Raw genomic sequence first — 22,231 nt, 5'->3', positions numbered from 1 at the left:
ATTACACATAGTAAACCTAATACTAACACAATATAAAATCTACATAAAAATGCCAGAATTAAAAACCTCACATTCAGCACTGACAGATACAATATAATGTGATGGCCACAGGCATAATCAAGGAGCATTAACCCTCATGCACACGGGACGTTTTTATAACACTGGTAACATTCGCTGTGTAAAGTCACGTTAAAAACATGAGTTTTTTAGCATTTCCCGCATTTGTGTTTTTTTTTTTACCAAAATAAAAATATATATATATATTTTTTTTTTTACCAAAAGCATCCAAATACGTATTTCAGCATTAGAGCGGTTTTACAGCTAAAAAACTTCTCTAAAACCCCACTAGATCTGTGTTTTTTTTTTTTTGTTTTTTTTTTTCCTCCAGCCAAAAACCGTTGATTACAGCCTATGTGTGCATGGACACATACGATAACATGCTGGGGAGTTTGTAGAAAAAAACGTCAAACACCAAAAACAGCCGCTGTAAAAACGTCAAGTGAGCAATGAGGGCTTATTACTGTGAGGCTCCATGTACACTAGCGGTTTTTACACTCCTCGAAGCTATTATCGGCATTTTTTTTTTCCTGCCTCTAGAAGCTAATAGTTTTATCCTATATGTTCTTGCACACTATTTTACGCTAGAAGTGTTTTTCAAGCGTCAGCGTTTAGGAGCAGAAACAAAATGTGTTTTGTCGAGTTTTTTTGGCAGCTTTTTTCCCAGCAGAAAAAAAAGAAAAAAAAATGCTGAATGCTTTTAAATGCTTTTAAACGCTACTATTATTATTATACAGGATTTATATAGTGCCAACAGTTTGCGCAGCGCTTTACAAAATGAAGGCCGACATTACAGTTACAATACAATCTGGTACAAGAGGAAACAGAGGGCCCTGCTTGTTAGAGCTTACAATCTAGGAAACGCTCCTAACAGATTTTTTCAAGTGTTTTTTTTTACTCTGTGTACTGTAAAAACGCAGATAACGCAGCTAACGTTCTTAAACTGCTTGTACAAGCCGGCACAAAAATGCTATTATCAGCGTTTTCCATGTAGCATTTTTTTTTACAAATCTGTGAAAAGTGTGGCGGCATTTGTATTCAGCCCCCCCGGAGTCAATACTTTGTAGGGCCACCTTTCTCTGCAATTCCAGCTGCAAGTCTTTTTGGAGATGTCTCTACCAGCTTTGCACATCTAGAGAGGGACATTTTTGCCCATTCTTCTTTGAAAAATAGCTCAAGTTCTGTCAGATTGGATGGAGAGCATATGTGAACAGCAATTTTCAAGTTTTGCCACAGATTCTCAATTGGATTTAGGTCTGGACTTTGACTGGGCCATTCTAACACATGAATATGCTTTGATCTAAACCATTCCATTGTAGCTCTGGCTGTATGTTTAGGGTCGTTGTCCTGCTGGAAGGTGAACCTCCGCCCCAGTCTCAAGTCTTTTCAGACTCGCTAACAGGTCTTCTTCTAAGATTGCCCTGTATTTTGCTCCATCCATCTCCCCATCAACTCTGACCAGCTTCCCTGTCCCTGCTGAAGAGAAACATCCCCACAACATGATGCTGCGACCACCATGTTTCACAGTGGGGATGGTGTGTTCAGGGTGATGTGCAGTGTTAGTTTTCCTCCACACATAGCGTTTTGCTTTTAGGCCAAAAAGTTAAATTTTGGTCTCGTCTGGCAAGAGCACCTTCTTCCACGTTTGCTGTGTCCCCCCACATGACTTCTCACAAACTGCAAATGGGACTTCTTATGACTTTCTTTCAACAATGGCTTTCTTCTTGCCACTCTTCCATAAAAGCCAGATTTGTGTACAACTTATAGTATAGTTGTCCTGTGGACAGATTCTCCCACCTGAGCTGTGGATCTCTGCAGCTCCTCCAGAGTTACCATGGGCCTCTTGGCTGCTTCTCTGATTAATGCTCTCCTTGCCCGGCCTATCGGTTTAGGTGGACGGCCATGTCTTGGTAGGTTTGCAGTTGTGCCATACGCTTTCCATTTTCAGATGATGGATTGAACAGTGCTTCATGAAATGTTCAAAACTTGGGATATTTTTTATAACCTATCCCTGCTTTAAAATTATCCACAACTTTATCCTTGACATGTTTGGTGTGTTCCTTGGCCTTCATGATGCTGTTTGCTCACTAATGTTCTCTAACAAATCTCTGAGTGCTTCACAGAACAGCTGTATTTATACTGAGATTAAATTACACAAAGCTGGAATCTATTTACCAATTAGGGGACTTCTGATTGGCAATTGGTTCCACTAGATTTTAGTTAGGGGTATCAGAGTAAAGGGGGCTGAATGCAAATGCACGCCACACTTTTCAGATATTGAAGTTTAAAAAATGTTGAAAACCATTTATCATTTTCCTTCCACTTCACAATTATGTGCCGCTTTGTGTTGGTCTATCACATAAAATCCCAATAAAATACATTTCCATTTTTGGTTGTAACATAACGAAATGTGGAAAATTTCAAGTGGTATGAATACTTTTTCAAGGCACTGTATTTGTAAATTTACACTAAAAGTTTCCTTCAGTTGACTCAGTCTTTACGAAGTAGTAGTAGTAGAGGAAACCACATGTGTGTGTTGCTCTGTTGGTGGAAAATGAGTGACCGCAATCTGGAGCAGCAAATATCGAATTTTGCTTTGCAAAGGTGTGAGTGAAACTTTAGCTCTGTTACAACAGGCTTATGGTGAACATTCCATGAAGAAATCAAGTGTTTTTGAATGGCATAGGCGGTTTAAGGAGGCTCAGGAAGATGTCCACGATGACGCAAAAAAGAGAGCAACCAAAAAAGCAAAGGACGGATGCAAATTTGGAAAATTAAAATGTTCCCAGAATCTGGAAGAAAAGACTGGAACTCTAACCTGACGAATAGATTCTCTGCCACGACAATGCTCCTGCACATATGTCAAGTTTTTGCAAGTTCCTTTTCCCAGAATTCCAAAAAAACTTGATCAACCACCTTATTCCCCTGACTTGGCACACTGTGAATTTTGGCTGTTTCCAAAATGTAAAAAACAGAGTTGATGACATTTCGGACATCCAGCACACCACACTTAGATTTTTTTTCTGCCCAAACTCTCCTGAACACACAAGTGTTTTACTTTTTTCATCGGCCTCCAAGCTCCTTTAAACATCTGTGTGCATGAACACATAGGCTAACATGGAGGGGGCATTTAGAGGCAGAAAAAAAGGTCAAACTCACTTAAAATCACTCTTATCGTACATAGTTTATTATTTTCTGTTTGGATTTTTGAATCAACGCTTTTCTAATACAACAATGGAAATGGTGCATCTGGATTGGGGCAGCCTCAGTAAAACTTTGAGAACTGTCCCCAGACCAAGCGCAGATTTGACCTGTTTAAAGCTGAATATATTTAAATTTAAAAAAAAAAAAAATAAAGCTGAATAGTTCACATATGACATTGGGTTCTGTAAATCCCTCAGTCCCAACCTGTGGCCTTTTGGCTCCTAATATGGCTGACAGTAGTCTGTGTTTTCGGTGTTTACTCAAACCAGTGAAGGATGTATATATATTAGCTTCTAGTGAATAAATGGTTTGGTTATTTGGATCTTGCTGAGTGAAATATCAAATGTGGCGCAAGTAAGTCTTAAGGGGGCTGTAGGGAGCACAGTCGTGGAAGCACTGATTTATAAAGGGGCGGATATAGTGATCTCTGGCAATCTCATGCACTGTGTCTCCAATCATTAGGCTTAATTCACAAGGCTTTTACACAAGAATAAGAATCTCATTCTATCAGGATATCTCTGGAGTCTCTGACCATCTTCTTGTAATGTTAGATTGCTTTTGCACCACTCATAGTAGAGGTGAAAGCATATCCCTTTGTCCCAGAGCATGGGGTCCAGGCTTGTCCTGATACCAATCCAGCTAGTAAATGTAACAAGGAAAGGATGGCTGCTACTCCTGACCAGCCCAGGTGAATAAACGACATAGGGACCCTATGACTAGGCTCCGGTGGGCGGTTTGGTGGAGACATGTAGGCTGAGACCGCTCTTTATTGTTTATTCACCTGGGTTGGTCAGGAGTTGTAATTTCTCCTCACTTTTTTACATCTCTTGTAGTGTGACCTTTTGGTGGGATCAGGAGCTGCTCTTGAGGCCCCAATTTTAGGCAAGTTGACCACCATGGCTGTAAATATTGACAAAAGAAAAAAAATTGCTTGTGGGTGTCCTTTGGTTTACTGATTGTTCTGCCTCATCGTATAACAGTTGGGGAAATAACGCAGAAAAATAAATATCTTTACCATATATGATGCTAATCCGCTGTGCTGGAAAGGGAGCTGTCTGTAATAATAGATTGTTGTGTTTATTAGGATGCCGGTGTTGTCATAGATCTGAATACTGATTAAACAACACATGGTTTCAGCATAATTAATGTCAGTAATCACAGGAAAATGGCATACAATTCCAGAAAGGGTAATTAAAGACACATTTGCCACAAAGCTGAAATCCTAGCGGTAGCGACTTAAGATTGTATTTTGTCAAGTGTGAGACGGCTGCAGTCGCCATATATGTGGAGTGAAGTAATGCAATGCTATAAAAGCAGATCTTCCAGATCGTCTAGTCCAGGCGAGATGGGAGATAATATATGATTGGTTGGCCAATACCTTTGTTTTGCACATGTTATAAATGGGCTATGAGCGAGCCCTGCATTGAATTGTACCACTTCTGCCCACAGAGTGCTTGTAATTCTATCAAATTAAAGTCATTACCAGATTTATACTTCAGGAGCCTGTACAGAAATCATAATTCTGTGTAGTTTTTGAACATTCTGACTCCATTGTACTACTTCTGAAATACTTACATGTGTTGGTGCATGTGAAATATCCTGTGTGTGTTTTGTACATCGCTTCGGGGGGGGGGGGGGGGGTGTTAATGTTTGTTTTTTGTGTGGGGTTCATTTTCAAACCTATTTCATTGCTATAATTTCTATGAAAGTGCATTGTAAGCACATGTGGAATTTTGTTGCAAATCTGTGTACATTTTCTTGTGCTGCATTGACAAATGCACTACGTGAAATTAAACTGCATGCCACGCGCCAAAGTGTTCCGTAATCCCAGACTCGTTTGCGTAATCCCTGAAAGAATGGATTGGAAATGTATATCTCTCTCTCCCCCCTTCCTTCCTTATCTCTCTCTCCCCCCCCTTACTCCCTCCCCCCCCCTTATCCTATCTCTCTCCCCCTTCCCTCCTTATCTCTCTCCCCCCTTCCTCCTTATCTCTCTCCCCCCCTTCCCTCCTTATCTCTCTCTCCCCCCTTCCCTCCTTATCTCTCTCCCCCCCCCTCCTTATCTCTCTCCCCCCCCTTCCCTCCTTATCTCTCTCCCCCCCCCTTCCCTCCTTATCTCTCTCCCCCCCTTCCCTCCTTATCTCTCTCCCCCCCTTCCCTCATCTCTCTCCCCCCCCTTCCCTCATCTCTCTCCCCCCCTTCCCTCCTTATCTCTCCCCCCCCCTTCCTCCTTATCTCCCCCCCCTTCCCTCCTTCTCTCCCCCCTTCCCGCCTTCTCTCCCCCTCTCTCTCCTCTCTCTCTCCCCCTCTCTCTCCCTCTCTCTCCCCCCTCCCTCCTCTCTCTCTCCCCCCCCCTCCCTCCTTCTCTCTCTCCCCCCCTCCCCTCCTCTCTCCCCCCTCCCTCTTCTCTCTCTCTCTCTCCCCCCCCTCCCTCCTTCTCTCTCTCTCTCTCCCCCCCTCCCTCCTTCTCTCTCTCTCTCTCCCCCCCTCCCTCCTTCTCTCTCTCTCTCTACCCCCCCTCCCTCCTTCTCTCTCCCCTCTCCTCTCCCCCCCCTCCCTTCTCCCTCTCTCTCCCTCTCCCTCTCTCTCCCCTCTCCCCTCTCCCTCTCTCTCCCCTCTCCCCTCTCTCTCCCCCTCTCTCCCCTCTCTCTCCCCCCCTCTCCCCTCTCTCTCTCCCCCCCTCTCCCCTCTCTCTCTCCCCCCCTCTCCATCTCTCTCTCTCCCCCCCTCTCCATCTCTCTCTCTCCCCCCCTCTCCATCTCTCTCTCTCCCCCCCTCTCCATCTCTCTCTCTCCCCCCCTCTCCATCTCTCTCTCTCCCCCCCTCTCCATCTCTCTCTCCCCCCCTCTCCATCTCTCTCTCCCCCCCCTCTCCATCTCTCTCTGCCCCCCCTCTCTCTTCCCCCCCTCTCTCGCCCCCCCTCCCCTCTCTCGCCCCCCCTCCCCTCTCTCTCGCCCCCCCTCCCCTCTCTCTCGCCCCCCCTCCCCTCTCTCTCGCCCCCCCTCCCCTCTCTCTCTCTTACGCCCTTCTCCCTCCCTCTCTCTCCCTCCCTCTCTTTCTCCCTCTCTCCCCCTCTCTCTCTCGTTCCCCTTCCTCCTCTCTCTCCCACCCTCTATCTCTCTCTCTCCCTCTCTCTCTTTTCCCCTCATATCTCTCTCTCCTCTCCCTCTCCCCTCTCTCTCCTCCCCCCCTCTCTCTTTCTCTCTCTCCCTTCCTTCCTCCCCCTCTCCCTTCCTCCCCCTCTCCCTTCCTCCCCCTCTCCCTTCCTCCCCCTCTCCCTTCCTCCCCCTCTCCCTTCCTCCCCCTCTCCCTTCCTCCCCCTCTCCCTTCCTCCCCCTCTCCCTTCCTCCCCCTCTCCCTTCCTCCCCCTCTCCCTTCCTCCCCCTCTCCTCTCTCCTCTCCCTCTCTCCTCTCCCTCTCTCTCTCTCCTCTCCCCCCCCTCTCTCTCCCCTCCTCTCCCCTCCCCTCCCCTCCCTCCCTCCTCTCCCCTCCCCTCCCTCCTCTCCCCTCCCCTCCCTCCTCTCCCCTCCCTCCCTCCTCTCCCCTCCCTCCCTCCTCTCCTCTCCCCTCCCTCCCTCCTCTCCTCTCCTCTCCCCTCCCTCCTCTCCTCTCCTCTCCCCTCCCCTCCTCTCCTCTCCCCTCCCTCCTCTCCTCTCCTCTCCCCTCCCCTCCCTCTCTCCTCTCCCCTCCCTCCCTCTCTCCTCTCCTCTCCCCTCCCTCTCTCCTCTCCCCTCTCTCTCTCCCCTCTCTCACCCTCTCTCACCCTCCCTTCTCCCTTCATTTCTTGCTCTTTCTCCCCCTCCCGCTTCCCCCCCCCCTCTCTCTCTCTCTCTCTCTCTCTCTCTCTCCCCCCCCCCCCCCCCACCTTCCCTCTCTCTCTCTCCCACCTTCCCTCCCTCTCACCTTCCCCCCTGGAATTGAGAGATTTAATTTTCCCACAATGTCTGGTGAATTTTCCAAAAGTCCTAATTTTCACAATGTGGTGAAATGTACTGGTGTCATTAAGTTAAATAAGTAAATAATAAGTTAATTAAGTAAACCTCTGGGTGCTGATACATCTGTATTGTACATCATATGCCCCAATACACCCGTGTGCGTTAGCCCACGGCGACCCATCGCGATAGCGGCAAGGCATGCCGCTTCATTCCTTCCTAATAGACGCTCACCAGGTGCTGTATCCACCTTTCCCTCCGTGGTGCCCATTGTGCTATTTATACTCCACTTTCCCCGAGGGCGGCTCAGGTTCTAACACTGCGGGCTTTGAATCATCACTCGGAGAGAAGATTGTGTGCTCTATTTTTAACAGGACACAAAAGATTTTAGTTTGATATGCATCAATAGCTCCTGAATGATTCAGAGTATAGATTGGCATGCTGTAAGTATTGTTTGCCTCCGCTTAGCAGAAAATCTTTCATTATTCCTGTACACAGATTAGAGTGGTGGGCCCGTGGTTACACAGCATGGACTGGTGATTAAGTGAAGGGAAGGCTGTGACATATGAGCCTGACGATGGTATCGCAGATCCTTCCAGACTAGGGAACCGCCATGACATTTCATGTTGATGTAGTTGTAGAGAAGGCCTAATTGTAAGTAAAGGAAATTGGACAGTGGACACACCCAGATGCTTCTCACTGCAAATCCATACAGATGCTGGAAAATGAACTTTAATGGCAGCAGTGTTTTTTGTACAAGTGTTCCTAAAACTGATAGTTAAATTGTATCTAAATCCAGACCTTTATTATGTTTGTAAGGGCTGGACCCTTTGTCAGGGTTTTATTGCTGTCTGTGTCCATAGTAGGGAAATTCATGCTCTCTAAGGTGACGATTGTCACTGGGACTAAAGTTGAGGTAAAACCCAAAATTTTGAGTTGTCACCATAACAGGAAGAAGGGAACAATTCAATCCAATGGGGACACTTGTTCCAGTGAGAGCTATCTGAAATAGGACATTTCCCTTACATTAGAAACATTTCCTGTCACTGTCTGTTGTGTCTACAAGATAAAAGAAAATCGCTTTAATGGGACACCAATGATTTGGGGGGATTACAAGATTTGAACTATTTCTTATTCTGCACCGCATATTGGCACATCATGGCAGGTGCCTGTCAAACAAAGCCCTCCAGGGCTTCAACTGATTCCAGGCACTTCCATCTTCTCCTGGTTTTCCTTCCATATTTGCTCTGTTTGGCTGCTGGAATGGCCAGAACAGAATGATATCACTCCTGCGCAAAGGAGTCATTACATCACAGCACAGAGTGCTGCTGCAAATGTACTCTGAACTGTGCATGCGCAGCTCTGTGTACATTACTGCTGATACATCAGGAGAAGCATTTATGACAGAAGAGACACCTAGAGTCTTTCCTGTTATAGAAACCCTACCTGTCAGCGATTTTTTTTTTTTTTCATTCAAATGCGTTTAACCCCTTGGCGCTGGCACCTCCTGGTCCTTTAAGGGGTTTTAGATGCCGGGAGGCTGGTCAGGGTTTTGATCGTGTGACCGCGATGATTGGCTGTCACAGCTATCACATGATCGAAAAGCTCCTGATTGCAAACAGAGGTCAGGAGCTTTCCGTTAGCCACTGGTAACTGTGCCAGAAGCACGCACAGTGCACGCTATCAGCACAGTTCTGGCTTTTTTAGGTGCGCATATATGTGGCCTCTCTGCATTAAGGTCCGCCTGACGAAAGGCCGCATATATGCGTATGGCCGCCAGGAAGGAACTAATTCCACTTAAACTGATGAAATGTGTGCACCGTGTGATAATGTGAAAAATTACTTTCTTAAAACAGAGGGGCTATTTACATTTCATCACTTGATCACAAATTATTAGGATAGTAGACGGAGCCAAGCATATCATGACTCTGTCATCAGCTTAAAAAATTGCAGTGTTTTCCTTTTCATAATATTTTTTTATATTTGCAATACACCTTTGAATTTGCTAGAAAAATTGACTAGTTAATTCCCTAGAACCGCTCCCTCCCTCCTTGCAGGTCATAGCCCCTTCTTTTCTGTCAGTGTCCAATTGCTGTCTGTGCTGGCGCAGCTCCTTGGACCCTCCTCTCAGCTCCTTACATAACCTTTTTATGTAGTAGATTGGGAGGAGCGAGTGGATAGAGTGTCACTTTAGTGACCATTCTGAGTCTGCTGGGGGAGGAGCTAAGGGTGCAGTGGTCTCCAAATTGTGGGCTGAATGCGGCCTTTTGCTTGCCTTCATCTGGCTCTTGGGTCACTATTTCTCCCGCTGATAACTTCCTATGACACTAGCACTGGGGAACAATTCCCCTTGCTAAGACCAACAATGGGGCATTTTTTTCTTCCACTGACACAAATGATGGGACACTATTCCTTCCACTGACAACAGCAAATGGGCATAATTCCTCACAATTATATAAACAATTAGGCACTATTCCTCCCACCGATACCAACGATGGGGCACTATTCCTCCCACCGATACCAACGATGGGGCACTATTCCTCCCGCCGATACCAACGATGGGGCACTATTCCTCCCGCCGATACCAACGATGGGGCACTATTCCTCCCGCCGATACCAACGGTGGGGCACTATTCCTCCCGCCGATGCCAACGGTGGGGCACTATTCCTCCCGCCGATGCCAACGGTGGGGCACTATTCCTCCCGCCGATGCCAACGGTGGGGCACTATTCCTCCCGCCGATGCCAACGATGGGGCACTATTCCTCCCGCCGATGCCAACGATGGGGCACTATTCCTCCCGCCGATGCCAACGGTGGGGCACTATTCCTCCCGCCGATGCCAACGGTGGGGCACTATTCCTCCCGCCGATACCAACGGTGGGGCACTATTCCTCCCGCCGATACCAACGGTGGGGCACTATTCCTCCCGCCGATACCAACGGTGGGGCACTATTCCTCCCGCCGATACCAACGGTGGGGCACTATTCCTCCCGCCGATACCAACGGTGGGGCACTATTCCTCACATTAATACCAATGGTGGGGCACTATTCCTCCGACTGACTACAGGCACTATGTTTTTTTTGTCTATTCCCACTGGCCACTCTGCCCACCCAACCACAAAGTCTGAAGCACAATAAACTGGCCCTTTGTTTAAAAGGTTGGAGACTCCTGCTATAGAACATTTGAGTGACAGCTGGGGTTGCTGACATCACATCTTATATGGCAGCGCTCAGCAGCAGTCTCAGGGCTTTTGGATATCTACTCCAGGGGAGACTTTTATGGGTAAATAACATGCATAAAGTATATTAAATGCAGATACACTCACCGACCACTTTATTAGGTACACATTGCTAGTACTGGGTTGGACCCCCCTTTGCCTTCGGAGCTGCTTTAATTCTTCATGGCATAGATTCAACAAGGTGTTGGAAACATTCCTCCAGAGAATTTAGTCCATATTGACATGATGGTATCATGCAGTTGCTGCAGATTTGCACATCCATTATGTGAATCTCCCATTCCAACACATCCCAAAGGTGCTCGATTGGATTGAGATCTGGTGACTGTTGAGACCATTGGAGTACGGTGAACTCATTGTCATGTTCAAGAAACCAGTTTGAGATGATTTGAGCTTTGTGACATGATGTATTATCCTTCTGGAAATAGCCATCAGAAGATGGGTACACTGTAGTTATAAAGGGATGGACGTGGTCAGCAACATTACTCAGGTAGGCCATGGCGTTTAAATGATGCTCAATGGGTACTAAGGGGCCCAAAGTGTGCCCCACACCATTACACCACCAGCCTGAACTATTCATACAAGGCAGGATGGATCCATGCTTTCATGTTGTTTACGCCAAATTCTGACCCTACTATCTGACTGTTGCAGCTGAAATCGAGACTCATCAGACCAGGCAACACTTTTTCAAACTTTTGTCCAATATTGGTGAGCCTGTGCGAACTGTAGCCTCTGTTTCCTGTTCTCAGCTGACAGGAGTGACACCCGGTGTAGTCTTCTGCTTCTGTATCCCATCTGCTCCAAGGTTTGACATGTTGTGCCTTCAGAGATGGTATTCGGTTGTAATGAGTGGTTATTTGAGTTACTGTTGCCTTTCTATCATCTCCAACAAGTCTGCCTAGTCTCCACTAACCTCTGACGTCAACAAGGCATTTTTGTCCACACAACTGCTGCTCACTCACAATTTACACAAGCACAAGCTATCCACACTCACCAGCTACTTTATTAGGTACACCTTGCTAGTACCGGGTTGGACACCCTTTTGCCTTCAGAACTGCCTTAATTCTTTGTGGCATAGATTCAACAAGGTGTTGGAAACATTCCTCAGAGATTTTGGTCCATATTGACATGCATTACTGTTGCCTTTCTATCATCTCGAACCAGTCTGCCCATTCTACTCTGACATCAACTAGGCATTTTCGTGCACAAAACTGCCGCTCACTGGATATTTTCTCTTGTTCGGACCATTCTCTGTAAACCCTAGAGATGGTTGTGTGTGAAAATACCAGTAGATCAGCAGATTTTGGAATACTCAGACCAGCCCACCTGGCACCAACAACCATTCCACTTTCAAAGTCACTTAAATCACCTTTCTTCCCCATTCTGATGTTCAGTTTGAACTTCAGCAAGTCATCTTCACCACCTCTACATGCCTAAATGCATTAAGTTGCTGTCATGTGATTGGCTGATTAGCAATTTGTGTTACCAAGCAATTCGATAGGTGTACCTAATAAAGTGGTTGGTGAGTGTATAATCCTATGGGAAGATTATTGTTAAAATAAATGATCTAGCGACAGTGTCTCTATAACGGTCTATTGAAATCTGCTTTCGATTTTGGCTCGGATACAGTTTAGAGTTAATCATCCAGCTGTCATACATCTGTTTAAGGCTGGTTAGCCCTTGCCAGTGCAAAATGTTGAAAATCATTGCTTCTGTGGAGTAGAGTTTTAGGAGTAAAAAGTCTGTATACCCAGGGCTTTAAACATTGTTACCCTAGACCAGTGGTGTCAAACTCAATTTCATCGTGGGGCCGCATCAGCCTTATGGATGCCCCCAAAGGGCCGGTTGTATCTTCTAAGACTAGATGTCCAGAGCACCCCACCCCCCTTGCATCAGATGTCAAGAGCCCCCCACCCTCTTTCATCACAGTGCACCCTCTTACCTTTGTGCTGCTTCTGCAAAGAAACTGGGGGTGGAGAATCAGAGAAGGGCTGGAGTCAGCTGCCGGAGTCTGCTAAATGCTGAGGACCAGCGGAGGTGGAAACGAGGGGGTGCCGCAGTGGCACAGAGAGTTGGGGGATCTGTAGGAGGAGTTCTGTAGTCCTCTCTACTGCTGACTGCTGAGACAAGGTGGGGGGGGGGGGGCGGAGATTATTATACATTTAGTATTATACAGGATTTATATAGTGCCAACAGTTTGTGCACCGCTTTACAATGGGGGGGGGGGGGGGGTGCTGCAGCTACAGGAGAGGTGTGAGGGCCACATGAAATGGCCTGGAGTTCCAGATTTGGCCCACAGGCCTTGTGTTTGACGCATGTGCCCTAGACTCGCATCTAATGAAGCCCTTTTGACACCACCACACTTGTTGTCCATAATTTACTACCTTCATTTTCATAGCAGAAGGTCCATACCCCTATACGAACATGGGGCTGGAGGAGCCTTTACATTGCCCCAGCCATCCGCTGCTTGCGCTTGCATTGCTTTGTAGGCTCAAATGCAAAAATGTCATAAATCCCATTTTTTTATTTCTCTTTTTGGAATATGGTCTCAAGCACACTGCTGCTCTTAAGCGTGAGTTCAGAAGCTTTTGGCGTGTTTTTGCCAAAGCCTCTGAACTCAACTCAATAAACACCTATGTGTCCATGCACACATAGGCTTTTATCAGAGTTTAGCAGCAGTTTTGGGACAGTTAAATGACCTTCTCCTGAATGTAGAATAGCATTCAGGAGAGGAGCATTTTGGCCCAAAAAAGCCAAACACGGCAAAAACGCAAGTAAATGCTACTAAGCACTAACCGTGTTTAGCACTTGGGCATTTATTCATTTCATTGGCAGGTACTCTTGCCAATGGAATGAATAAACGTCCGAGCTCTAAACGCGGTACTGCATTTATACGTGTTTTTGCCGCATTTAGAGTATTTTTGCTGGCAGTAAATTAAACGTTCTAGTGGACATGAGGTCTATGGTTGAAGTTATTAATTTTTTTGCAAAAAGTGCAATATGTCTTTAAGCTGCTGTTTTCAGGATAGAACCAGACTGTCTCAACATTGCTGCTGTTACAGAAGAAGACTAAATCGAATATATTCTGTAGCTTGCTGTGACAGCATCAAACTAGGTAAAAAAATATACAAGCCATATGGACAGTCTCAGGTTGTCTTGGATCTATAACTAGTGTCCACAGAATTAAAGCTGTAAATTTGTTTTCTGATTGTTCTCCGTGTACCACATACTAGTACATCATGACATTATTGGGCAGCACAGTGGCTAAATGGTTATCACTTCCGCCTGGCAGTACTAGGGTCGTTGGTTCGAATCCCATCCACAGCACCTCCTGCCTGGAGTTTGCATGTTCTCCCTGTGCCTGCGTAAGTTTCTTCCGGGTACTCCGGTTTCTTCCCACACTCCAAAGACATGCTGGTAGGTTAATTGGATCCTGTCTAAATTGGCCCTAGTATGTGTATGTATGAATGTGAGTTAGGGACCTTAGATTGTACGCCCCTTGAGGGTTAGGGGCTGATGTGAATGTACAATATATATATGTAAAGTGCTGCGTAAATTGATGGCGCTATATAAGTACCTGAAATAAATAAATGACAGGCTTACCTTAAAATGAAGGCCTCCAGTGGTGCACTGTTGCTGCTTCCATCTTCCCCCAGTCCTTCCTGTCTTGGTTTGTGGGCTCCAGCCATTTGAATGGCTGGGTTGTGATGATGTCACTCCCATGCAAGTGCCCAAGTGCTCTCAATGGACACCATACTCTGGTATTCCATCCATTCAGAGCGCAGTGCACATGCGCCAGTGACAGCACCGGCCTCTACAAATGTCAATATCTCTTTAACGGTAGATGTTTAGGAGAAATTCTCAGTACTCGCAGGTCAGCCTTATTCTAGACAAGTGTTTCTCAACTCCAGTCCTCATGGACCCCCAACAGGTCATGTTTTCAGGATTTCCATTATTTTGCACAGGTGATTTGATCAGTTTCACTGCCTTAGTAATTACCACAGCTGTTTCATCTGAGGGAAATCCTGAAAACATGACCTGTTGGGGGTCCATGAGGACTGGAGTTGAAAAACACTGTTCTAGACTTACCTGTAGGTACAAGTCATAAAGCAGACTTTATTACCGCTTTAAAAAAAAAGCAAAAAAAAAAAAAAGTCAAAAAGAGGAGCCATAGTGTGGAGTAGGCATTGGACACTACCTAAAGTGCTGAATACTTGCAGCGGCCAGGAGCAGAAAAGTATCAGAGTTGAAAGAGACAACCCACACGAAAGGTATGTATAGATGGTTTTTGTGGTTTTTTTTGTTTTTTTGTTTTTTTTTTAAGGTGCACTTATTGACCCTGCGGTGACGCTTTAAAAAGTTAGTGCGAGGGAAAATATAATCTAAGCTGGAGGAAGGGGACAGGAGGATGCAGTGGTTATAATGGTGATATATAAATCTCTACTGATTAGGAATGTTGTATCTTTTTTTTTCTTTTTTTTATTATTATATTGTAGAATGTTTCGATTCCATTTTCCCACCACGCCACCAAATTACTGGACTGCCTAATAGACTAATATCAAGGTTTAATGGTGACTTTCCACTGTAGTTCTCCTTTAATGCCAAATCAGCACAAGTGTTTCTAGTTTTAGATTTATCCCCTGTGCCTTGTACACTCCAAGCTGGAATCATAAAGGCATTTTATATGTATTTATTTTACTCCGAGCCCCCATGACCTGTCTGTTTTTATGCCTGCTGGCAATGCTGTAGACAAGGTTCCTTTCATCTCTTACCAAGTCCAAAAAGGTGCTCACCTGCCACCTGGTGGACATCTAAGGGTAGAAACAGGCCAGCCAGACCTGGCTGCTAACCTGTCCGTCTGTCATTGCAGACCTTACATTGGCAGAGCACAGAAGGCTGATTGTATTGCACTTAATGGTGTATGAATATTTATAGACTCACTGATACAGCTGTATAAGTAGAACATATGTTAAGTACACACAATGCATCTTACTTGGATAGAGCTAAATATAAAGGCATTTAAAAGTGTTATATTTATTATCTGCACAACCTCAAATGCTGCTTTTTTTTTTTTTTTTTTTTTGAACACTCATGCTTGAAGAGTTTAGTTTAAATGCATAAAACTGATTATAAAACAGCAGTAAATACAAAAACGCTAGTTTAATGATGGAACAGCTAATACCATTTTACAGAAAATGTGTATCAAAGCAACTTTATCTCTATGAAAATAGGACATGTGCATGATTATTGCTCTGTGGTTGCTGCAATCTTAATCTGGCCATAGATGATGCAGTTTTCTTTCCTTCCACCATGGGTGGAAGGAAAGAAAATCGCTCAATTCCTCCATCAACACAGTTAATGTTGATGGAGGAATCACTCTTGCTGTGTTATTGTGTTCTGCTGGCAGGGAGCCTTCCCTGCCAGCAGAACACAATGATCACTTCCGGTGGCTATAGCAATGCTATATAATTGCATGCAAAAAATCTGACAAGCTGATTGGTCAGTGGGTCAACTTCAGTACAACCAGCCTGCCCATATATGGATCAAATGGTCTCTGCAAAACAGTCCGAGATTCGATTTAATCTATGGCCAACTTTAGGCCAAACATAAGTGACTGCAGTGTTCTTTGTGAAATTGTTGGACAAGAAGTCACCAATTTTAATATTTTTACCCTTCTGAAGTTACTAAAATTTTCTATTGCAGTATTTTTTTGTCGTATTTTGAAGAAGATGCAGAGCAGTAGTGTTTCTCACACAGGAGGTATACCAAGCTGTCGGGAACAAACAGTATTCTAAGGAATGGTACAACATCCAGGGTTCTGAGAGACTAGTGTGATTAGCTGGAGCATAATGCAAAACCTTCTGTACACTTGAAAAGGTGACCCACATTACAGGACCTGTATGCAAACTTAAATATAGATAGTAGTGGCCTATGACGGAAAGGGATGATTATAGGAAAGGATATTAGGAAAAAGGAAACCGAAAAAAAGGTCTATCGACCCCTAAGGGCCCATAACAATAGGCAATTCTAGGTAACTGAGGCTACATAGATTTAGGGTTGGAAGCCCAAATCCAAGCCAGGGTTCCCAGTCTGAGACCTTATGGCTGCAAATTGGTGAGGATACTAGAAAGTTTCTCAATAACAATCCATGCATGTTTTAACTTCTTGTAAGCCCACCATCGGTTTCTTCCAACTTCTGAGGATACAGAAGTCTATTTAGCTGCTATAAAATAGAAGGTAACAAGTGTTTGTTAGGGGATAGTGAGGCCTCGGATGGAGAGCTGTAGAAGAGCTTATCTAAGATCTTTCTGGACAGTGGCGTAGACATTAGATAAGTCCAAATTTCTGGGCTAAGTTTAGAGCACATTGCCTCAAGAGCCTCATCAGGAGATATTGATTGTGTCAAGTCATGTACCCAGTTTCTAATATACTGTGTGTATGGGGGCCTGCAGAGGTCAACTATTTAGAGCCAGGCACAGAGTTGAGATTAGCTTGGAGTTCCGCAACGCTCTAAGGCAAATACATTCAAAGACCCCTTTAGTGTACAAGAAATCTGAGTTTTGATGAGCTGCACATCTTCAAACATTTGCTTCCATGTACAGGTGCCAGGTAGTCTTTAGATTCTGTGGTAGAAATTAATTTAAAGTGGAACTTTAGTCAGAAAATTAAACCACCGCAGGCTGGCCCCTTTTGCAGGTGTAGTTATGTAAAACATTAAAAATAAGTGTCTATACCAGGGGTACTGAATCAAAATTTAAGGCGGTCTGGTCACTAAAATTTTCTTCTGCCAAGGTCTGAATAGGGTGTGTCCATCAGTGTGCCCCCCTTACATTAGGTGTTGTCATCAGAGTGCAACTTTACATCATGTATTCCCATCACATTAGTTGTCCCCATCATAGTGCCCCTTCACATCAGGTATTCCCGTCAGAGTGCCCCCTTACACTCAAAGTACCCCTTTCCATCATATTTCCCCATCAGAGTGCTCCTTTCCACAGCATGTGGCCCTTAACATAACCTGTGCCCATCAGAGTGGCCCTTAACATAAAATGTGCCCATCAGAGTGGCCCTTAACATAAAATGTGCCCATCAGAGTGGCCCGTAACATAAAATGTGCCCATCAGAGTGGCCCGTAACATAAAATGATGGGTACATTTTATGTTAAGGACCACATTTTATGTTACGGGCCACTCTGATGGGCACATTTTATGTTAAGGGCCACAGAGTAGCCCTTAATATTAAATGTGCCCATCAGAGTGCCCCGTAAGACTATACCCTACTTTGAGGTCAGACAGGAGCTGTGCCGGGTTCCTTCCTGAAGGATCAGCTACGCACTTGTATACAGGCAGGGAGCGGGGGCCGGAGAAACAGTGAGCTGCAAGGGGTATATACAGGTGATGTCATTGGTTGCTGTGATGACCGCGCTGCTGAGCAGTGGATCTGTCATTACAGTCTGGCGGGTTGGCGGTCCAGAAGGGAGAGCTGCTTGGGTCGTTCTTGGACTGCGGTCCGCCATTTAGTGACCGCTGGTCTATCCAGCAATACACAATCTCACCCTGCTCTGCACATGTTCAGATGCTCTACATTTTTAGGCACTGCAGAATTTGTAGAGGCCAATCTGCTGACAGCCTTTATAGTAGAATCCTTCCTGTCCTTTTAGACTCTATTCACATTTAATGCGTCTCCAAAGTTGCATGATTTCCAGTGCGACTTGTGGTGCGACTTTACATTCACTGGACTAAAGTCGCATCAAAGTAATGCAGGAACTACATTCAAGTTGCTGCGACTTGAAATCACACAGATTTGAATGGTACTGATTGGGAAACATGGGGTATGAGTTGCCATGTGACCTTGGACCCCAAAGTCGCATGGCAAGTCTCACTTTGATAGTTTGGTTGAGGACACAAGCACATGTGACAACAATCCCGGCATTCCAGGAATGTAATGTTTTTTGAAGCTGTTAATTGGATGAGTTTAATTCCACTGTATGATTTACTGCTGTTCATGGTCTTCAGCAAAATGGCAGCCTCCAGCAAGGAGAAACCGGAGCAATGCTGGAGGCAATTTACAGCACGCACTGATTTTGGTCACATAATTCATGTAGAATGAATGTTCCCTGCTAAAGAACATTATTTTGTATCCAGTCGTTAAGGGTAAAGTTCTGCCTTCATTGAGCAGAACACACTGCGTTTATTTGGATGCAGCATGTAATATTGGTGCGTGGGAACTGCAGCTAAAATGCAGCTTTTTCTTGGAAAACGCTATGTATACAATTCACATGCATACTTTTGTGTTTGAATATCAAAAGCAGCGTTTGTCAAGAATCCCCAACAACAGGAGTCCATATACATTTCACCCATCCCATCCACATTCATCAACAGGCTAGACCTAATACCACAATAACAGGAGTCATAGCCAAGGCTAGCGACAGGGAGGCCGAAGGAGACACTTTGCAGAATACAGTCACTACATCTAGAACTAAAACTGGTCATAAATGTAAGCTCGAAAGAGCAGGGCCCTCAATCCCCTCATGTTTTGCATTGTATTGGTATTCTGTCACATGTTCTGTCCCCCTTTGTAATGTACAGCGCTGAGCAAACTATTGGCGCTTTATAAATACTGTATAATAATAATAAATGGATCAAAATGATCAACTTCTCTCGAATCAAACTGTTGGCAAATTTTCGTTTGCCCAGCACTGCAGCCAGTTGACTGTCAGAAAAGCACAGTGGGGAGGATGCCCCCATCCACTTCCCATAGATTTGCTATATCTATGCCCAGCAGTAGAGTAGGCAGGCTGTACCCCTGTTCTGCTAGCAGTTTCAATCCAGGTACATAGACTCAGTTAGGAAAATGACAATGAAGAACTGCAGCCCTGTACATTGGTATAGGACCAGCCTTCTTCCTACTAGCATGAAAGGAGAAGTTTTTTTTTTTTTTTTGGTTTTTTTTTTGGTTTTTTTTTTTTTTACTCCGCTGTGAAAAGAAGAGACCAGGAGTCTTTTTTTGAATGTATTTTATGTATACCACGTACTTATATAGCGCCGTCAATTTACGCAGCTCTTTACATATATATTGTACATTTACATCAGTCCCTAAGTCCTCACACGGTACGTTTTTACAGCGGCTGTTTTTGGATTTGACATTTTTTTTCTACAGCCAGTAAACCCCCCAGCATGTTCTCCTATGTGTCTGCACACGCAGACTGTAATCAATGTTTTTTGGCAGGGATGTTTTTTGACTGGAAATAACCCAGAACTAGTGGGTTTCTAGAGGAGTTTTTTAGCTGTAAAAACGCTCGAACGCTGAAAACCAGCACTGTAACCAGGCAAACCAGCGTTTTTTTTTGTTTTTTTTTGTTTTTTTTTACCGTGACTTTACACAGCTAACGTTACCAGCGCGTCCAGTGTGCATGGAGACCTACTCTCAAGGGGTGTACAATCTAAGTCCCTAACTCACATTCATACATACCTATACTAGGGCCAATTTTAGACAGAAGCCAAATAACCTACCAGCATGTGTATGGAGTGTGGGAGGAAACTGGAGTACCTGGAGGAAACCCAAGCAGCCACTAAAAAGAGAAGCTTTTTTTGAATACATTGCATCATTTTGTGATCTACAGACTATATGGTATATAGTATATCAGTAAAACTCTCTTCCAATAGGATGAGTCAGAAAATTTCTTTTCACTTACTATATCCTGTGTTTGTCTCATTTTCAGAACTCCCTGACAAGATGTGCTCCTCTAGCCAATGACTCCCAAGCACGCAGTGGTGCACGCTTCCATACTTCCTGCGACAAGAGGTATATCATCAAAACTATTACAAGTGAAGATGTGGCAGAGATGCACAACATCCTGAAGAAGTACCACCAGGTAAAGGCTGGCCCTCCTCCCCTATCTGAGTGTATTAGCTCACAGTGCAACCTGGACGGGAGTAGAACTTGAAAAAATACCCTAAAGCATTGTCTGCCCACCCCTGATAGCCCCCTTTATGTCATGTTCACTGTAAAAATGACAGATCCTCTTAGAAAAGAGAAGACGCTGGAACAAGTGATTCCAGAGTTGTGTGTTTTATTGGAAATCTCAACTCCAGGCACCCCCACTTTTTTGTTCTGTTTGTACATAGTGTGCAAGAGGTGGGGGGTACACACCATGGGAAAATCGGAAGAAAATTTCTATTTGAGGAACAATTGTTCGATTTTCGTATAGTATGTACCCAACTCTCGACATCTGATTTACTTTCCAAGCGAAAATTTCCAAAGGGGCAAACTCCAAACTTGTTCTTGTACGTGAACAGAACCAATGATTTTCGCTGAAAGTGTACTGTTTTCATACAAGAAAAATCAGATACGAAAGACTGCGCATGATCAGAAACCATAAACAACAATACAATATGTGATATTGCTCAGGACACTCTAATCAACAATTCACACCCAAAAATTATTATATTATTATTATACAGGATTTTTATAGCGCCAATAGTTTGCTCAGCGCTGTACATTAAAAATGAATTAAACTTAATAAAACAAAATAATAGGCTGCTGTTTCTATACAGGTAAAACCTACAACTCGGCAAAAAAAACCATAGTGTGAAAAATGTACTTAGTGCAAATAATAAGTGCAAGTGCTTCTTCCCAGAAACAATAGGTGATTCGTGCCCAACAGTTCAGCAATATGTCCTCCCCCTAACACCAATCTACAGGCACAATTCTTCTCAATGACACAAACAATGGGGCGCAATTCTTCCCAATGACATGAACAATGGTGTGCAATTCTTCCCAATGACACCAACGATGGGGCATAAGTCTTCCTAATGACGCCAACGATGGGGCATAAGTCTTCCCAATGACACCACCAATGGGGAACTATTCTTCCCACTAACATCAATGAAGGAGCAAAATTTCTCCTAATGACACCACCAATGGGGCACTATTCCCACCACTGACACCAACGATGAGGCATTCACTACTCCCACTGACACTAGGACATATCATACTTCCACTGGCCTCAGCCTGGCCCCCCTCCCCAACAGTCTGAAGGACTATATACTGGCCCTCAGTTTAGAAAGTTTGGAGACCTCTGCCCTAGGCCTAAACAAATTAACCCTTGCAGTGCAGGCTCATGCAAGGAATACATTTTTAGTTGCCTGGAGTCGGTGTTTAACAATGACTCTGGCAGTGTTGGGAGGCATCAAAGGAGCATAGCTGATGGGTGGGACTGCCTTGAAAAGTGGGATATGTAAGGAACTGTCACCTTTTCCCAAACTTGACCTTTTGGGGAAGTAGAATTTTTAGAGAATTTTGCTTGACTTTGGGGATTGGTAGTTGGTTTTGAGATTTCATATGAACATTCACTTGTGTTCTAGGCCTACAACTTTCAGCACATTCATATAGCTATTGTTACTTGCATTTTGAGATTACCAGGAAGCACTGCTGACTCAGATGTAGCCATTTGTTAAATGGACTCGGATAAAGCTCTCTTGAGTTATAAATAATACACATTAAACCAAACTCTAGATTGAAACCAGCTAAGCTTGTTGTGTGCTGGTCTGTGCTGTGGAAACTTGGAGGCTCTTAATAAGCTCTCAGAGCCCCTGCTGAGCGCATTTAAGAGGGAAAGTGTGCTGATTCTATCATCTGTGGACTCATCTGCTGCCTTCCGCTATAAGATAAAATAGGCCAGTGCATAACAACTCGCCAATGATCATGTTAAAGTTTTAACAACACATGTTTTATGTGTGCTGAGTTGTCCCAGATACACATTGTTTAACCTCTTTGTGACTGGGGTGTTTTGGATTTGCCTT

The 22,231-nt window shown here is 44.6% G+C and overlaps 1 protein-coding gene across 1 annotated transcript in view; it reads left to right on the top strand.

Annotated features, from left to right (window-relative positions):
- Positions 1-22,231, top strand: part of PIP4K2A (phosphatidylinositol-5-phosphate 4-kinase type 2 alpha) — a 185,441-nt gene that overhangs the window by 141,158 nt on the left and 22,052 nt on the right. The window contains exon 4 of the mRNA XM_089693753.1: positions 20,149-20,301. Coding sequence (XP_089549879.1) covers positions 20,149-20,301 — 153 coding nt within the window. The remainder of the gene's footprint in view (positions 1-20,148; positions 20,302-22,231) is intronic.

The sequence above is a fragment of the Staurois parvus genome, unplaced genomic scaffold (genome assembly GCF_062004578.1).
Source record: "Staurois parvus isolate SC_StPar_1 unplaced genomic scaffold, SC_StPar_1.0 ptg000636l, whole genome shotgun sequence".
Lineage (NCBI taxonomy): Eukaryota > Metazoa > Chordata > Amphibia > Anura > Ranidae > Staurois > Staurois parvus.
The sequence above is the reverse complement of the archived record's forward strand: the minus strand, read 5'-3'. Positions and strand labels throughout refer to the sequence as shown.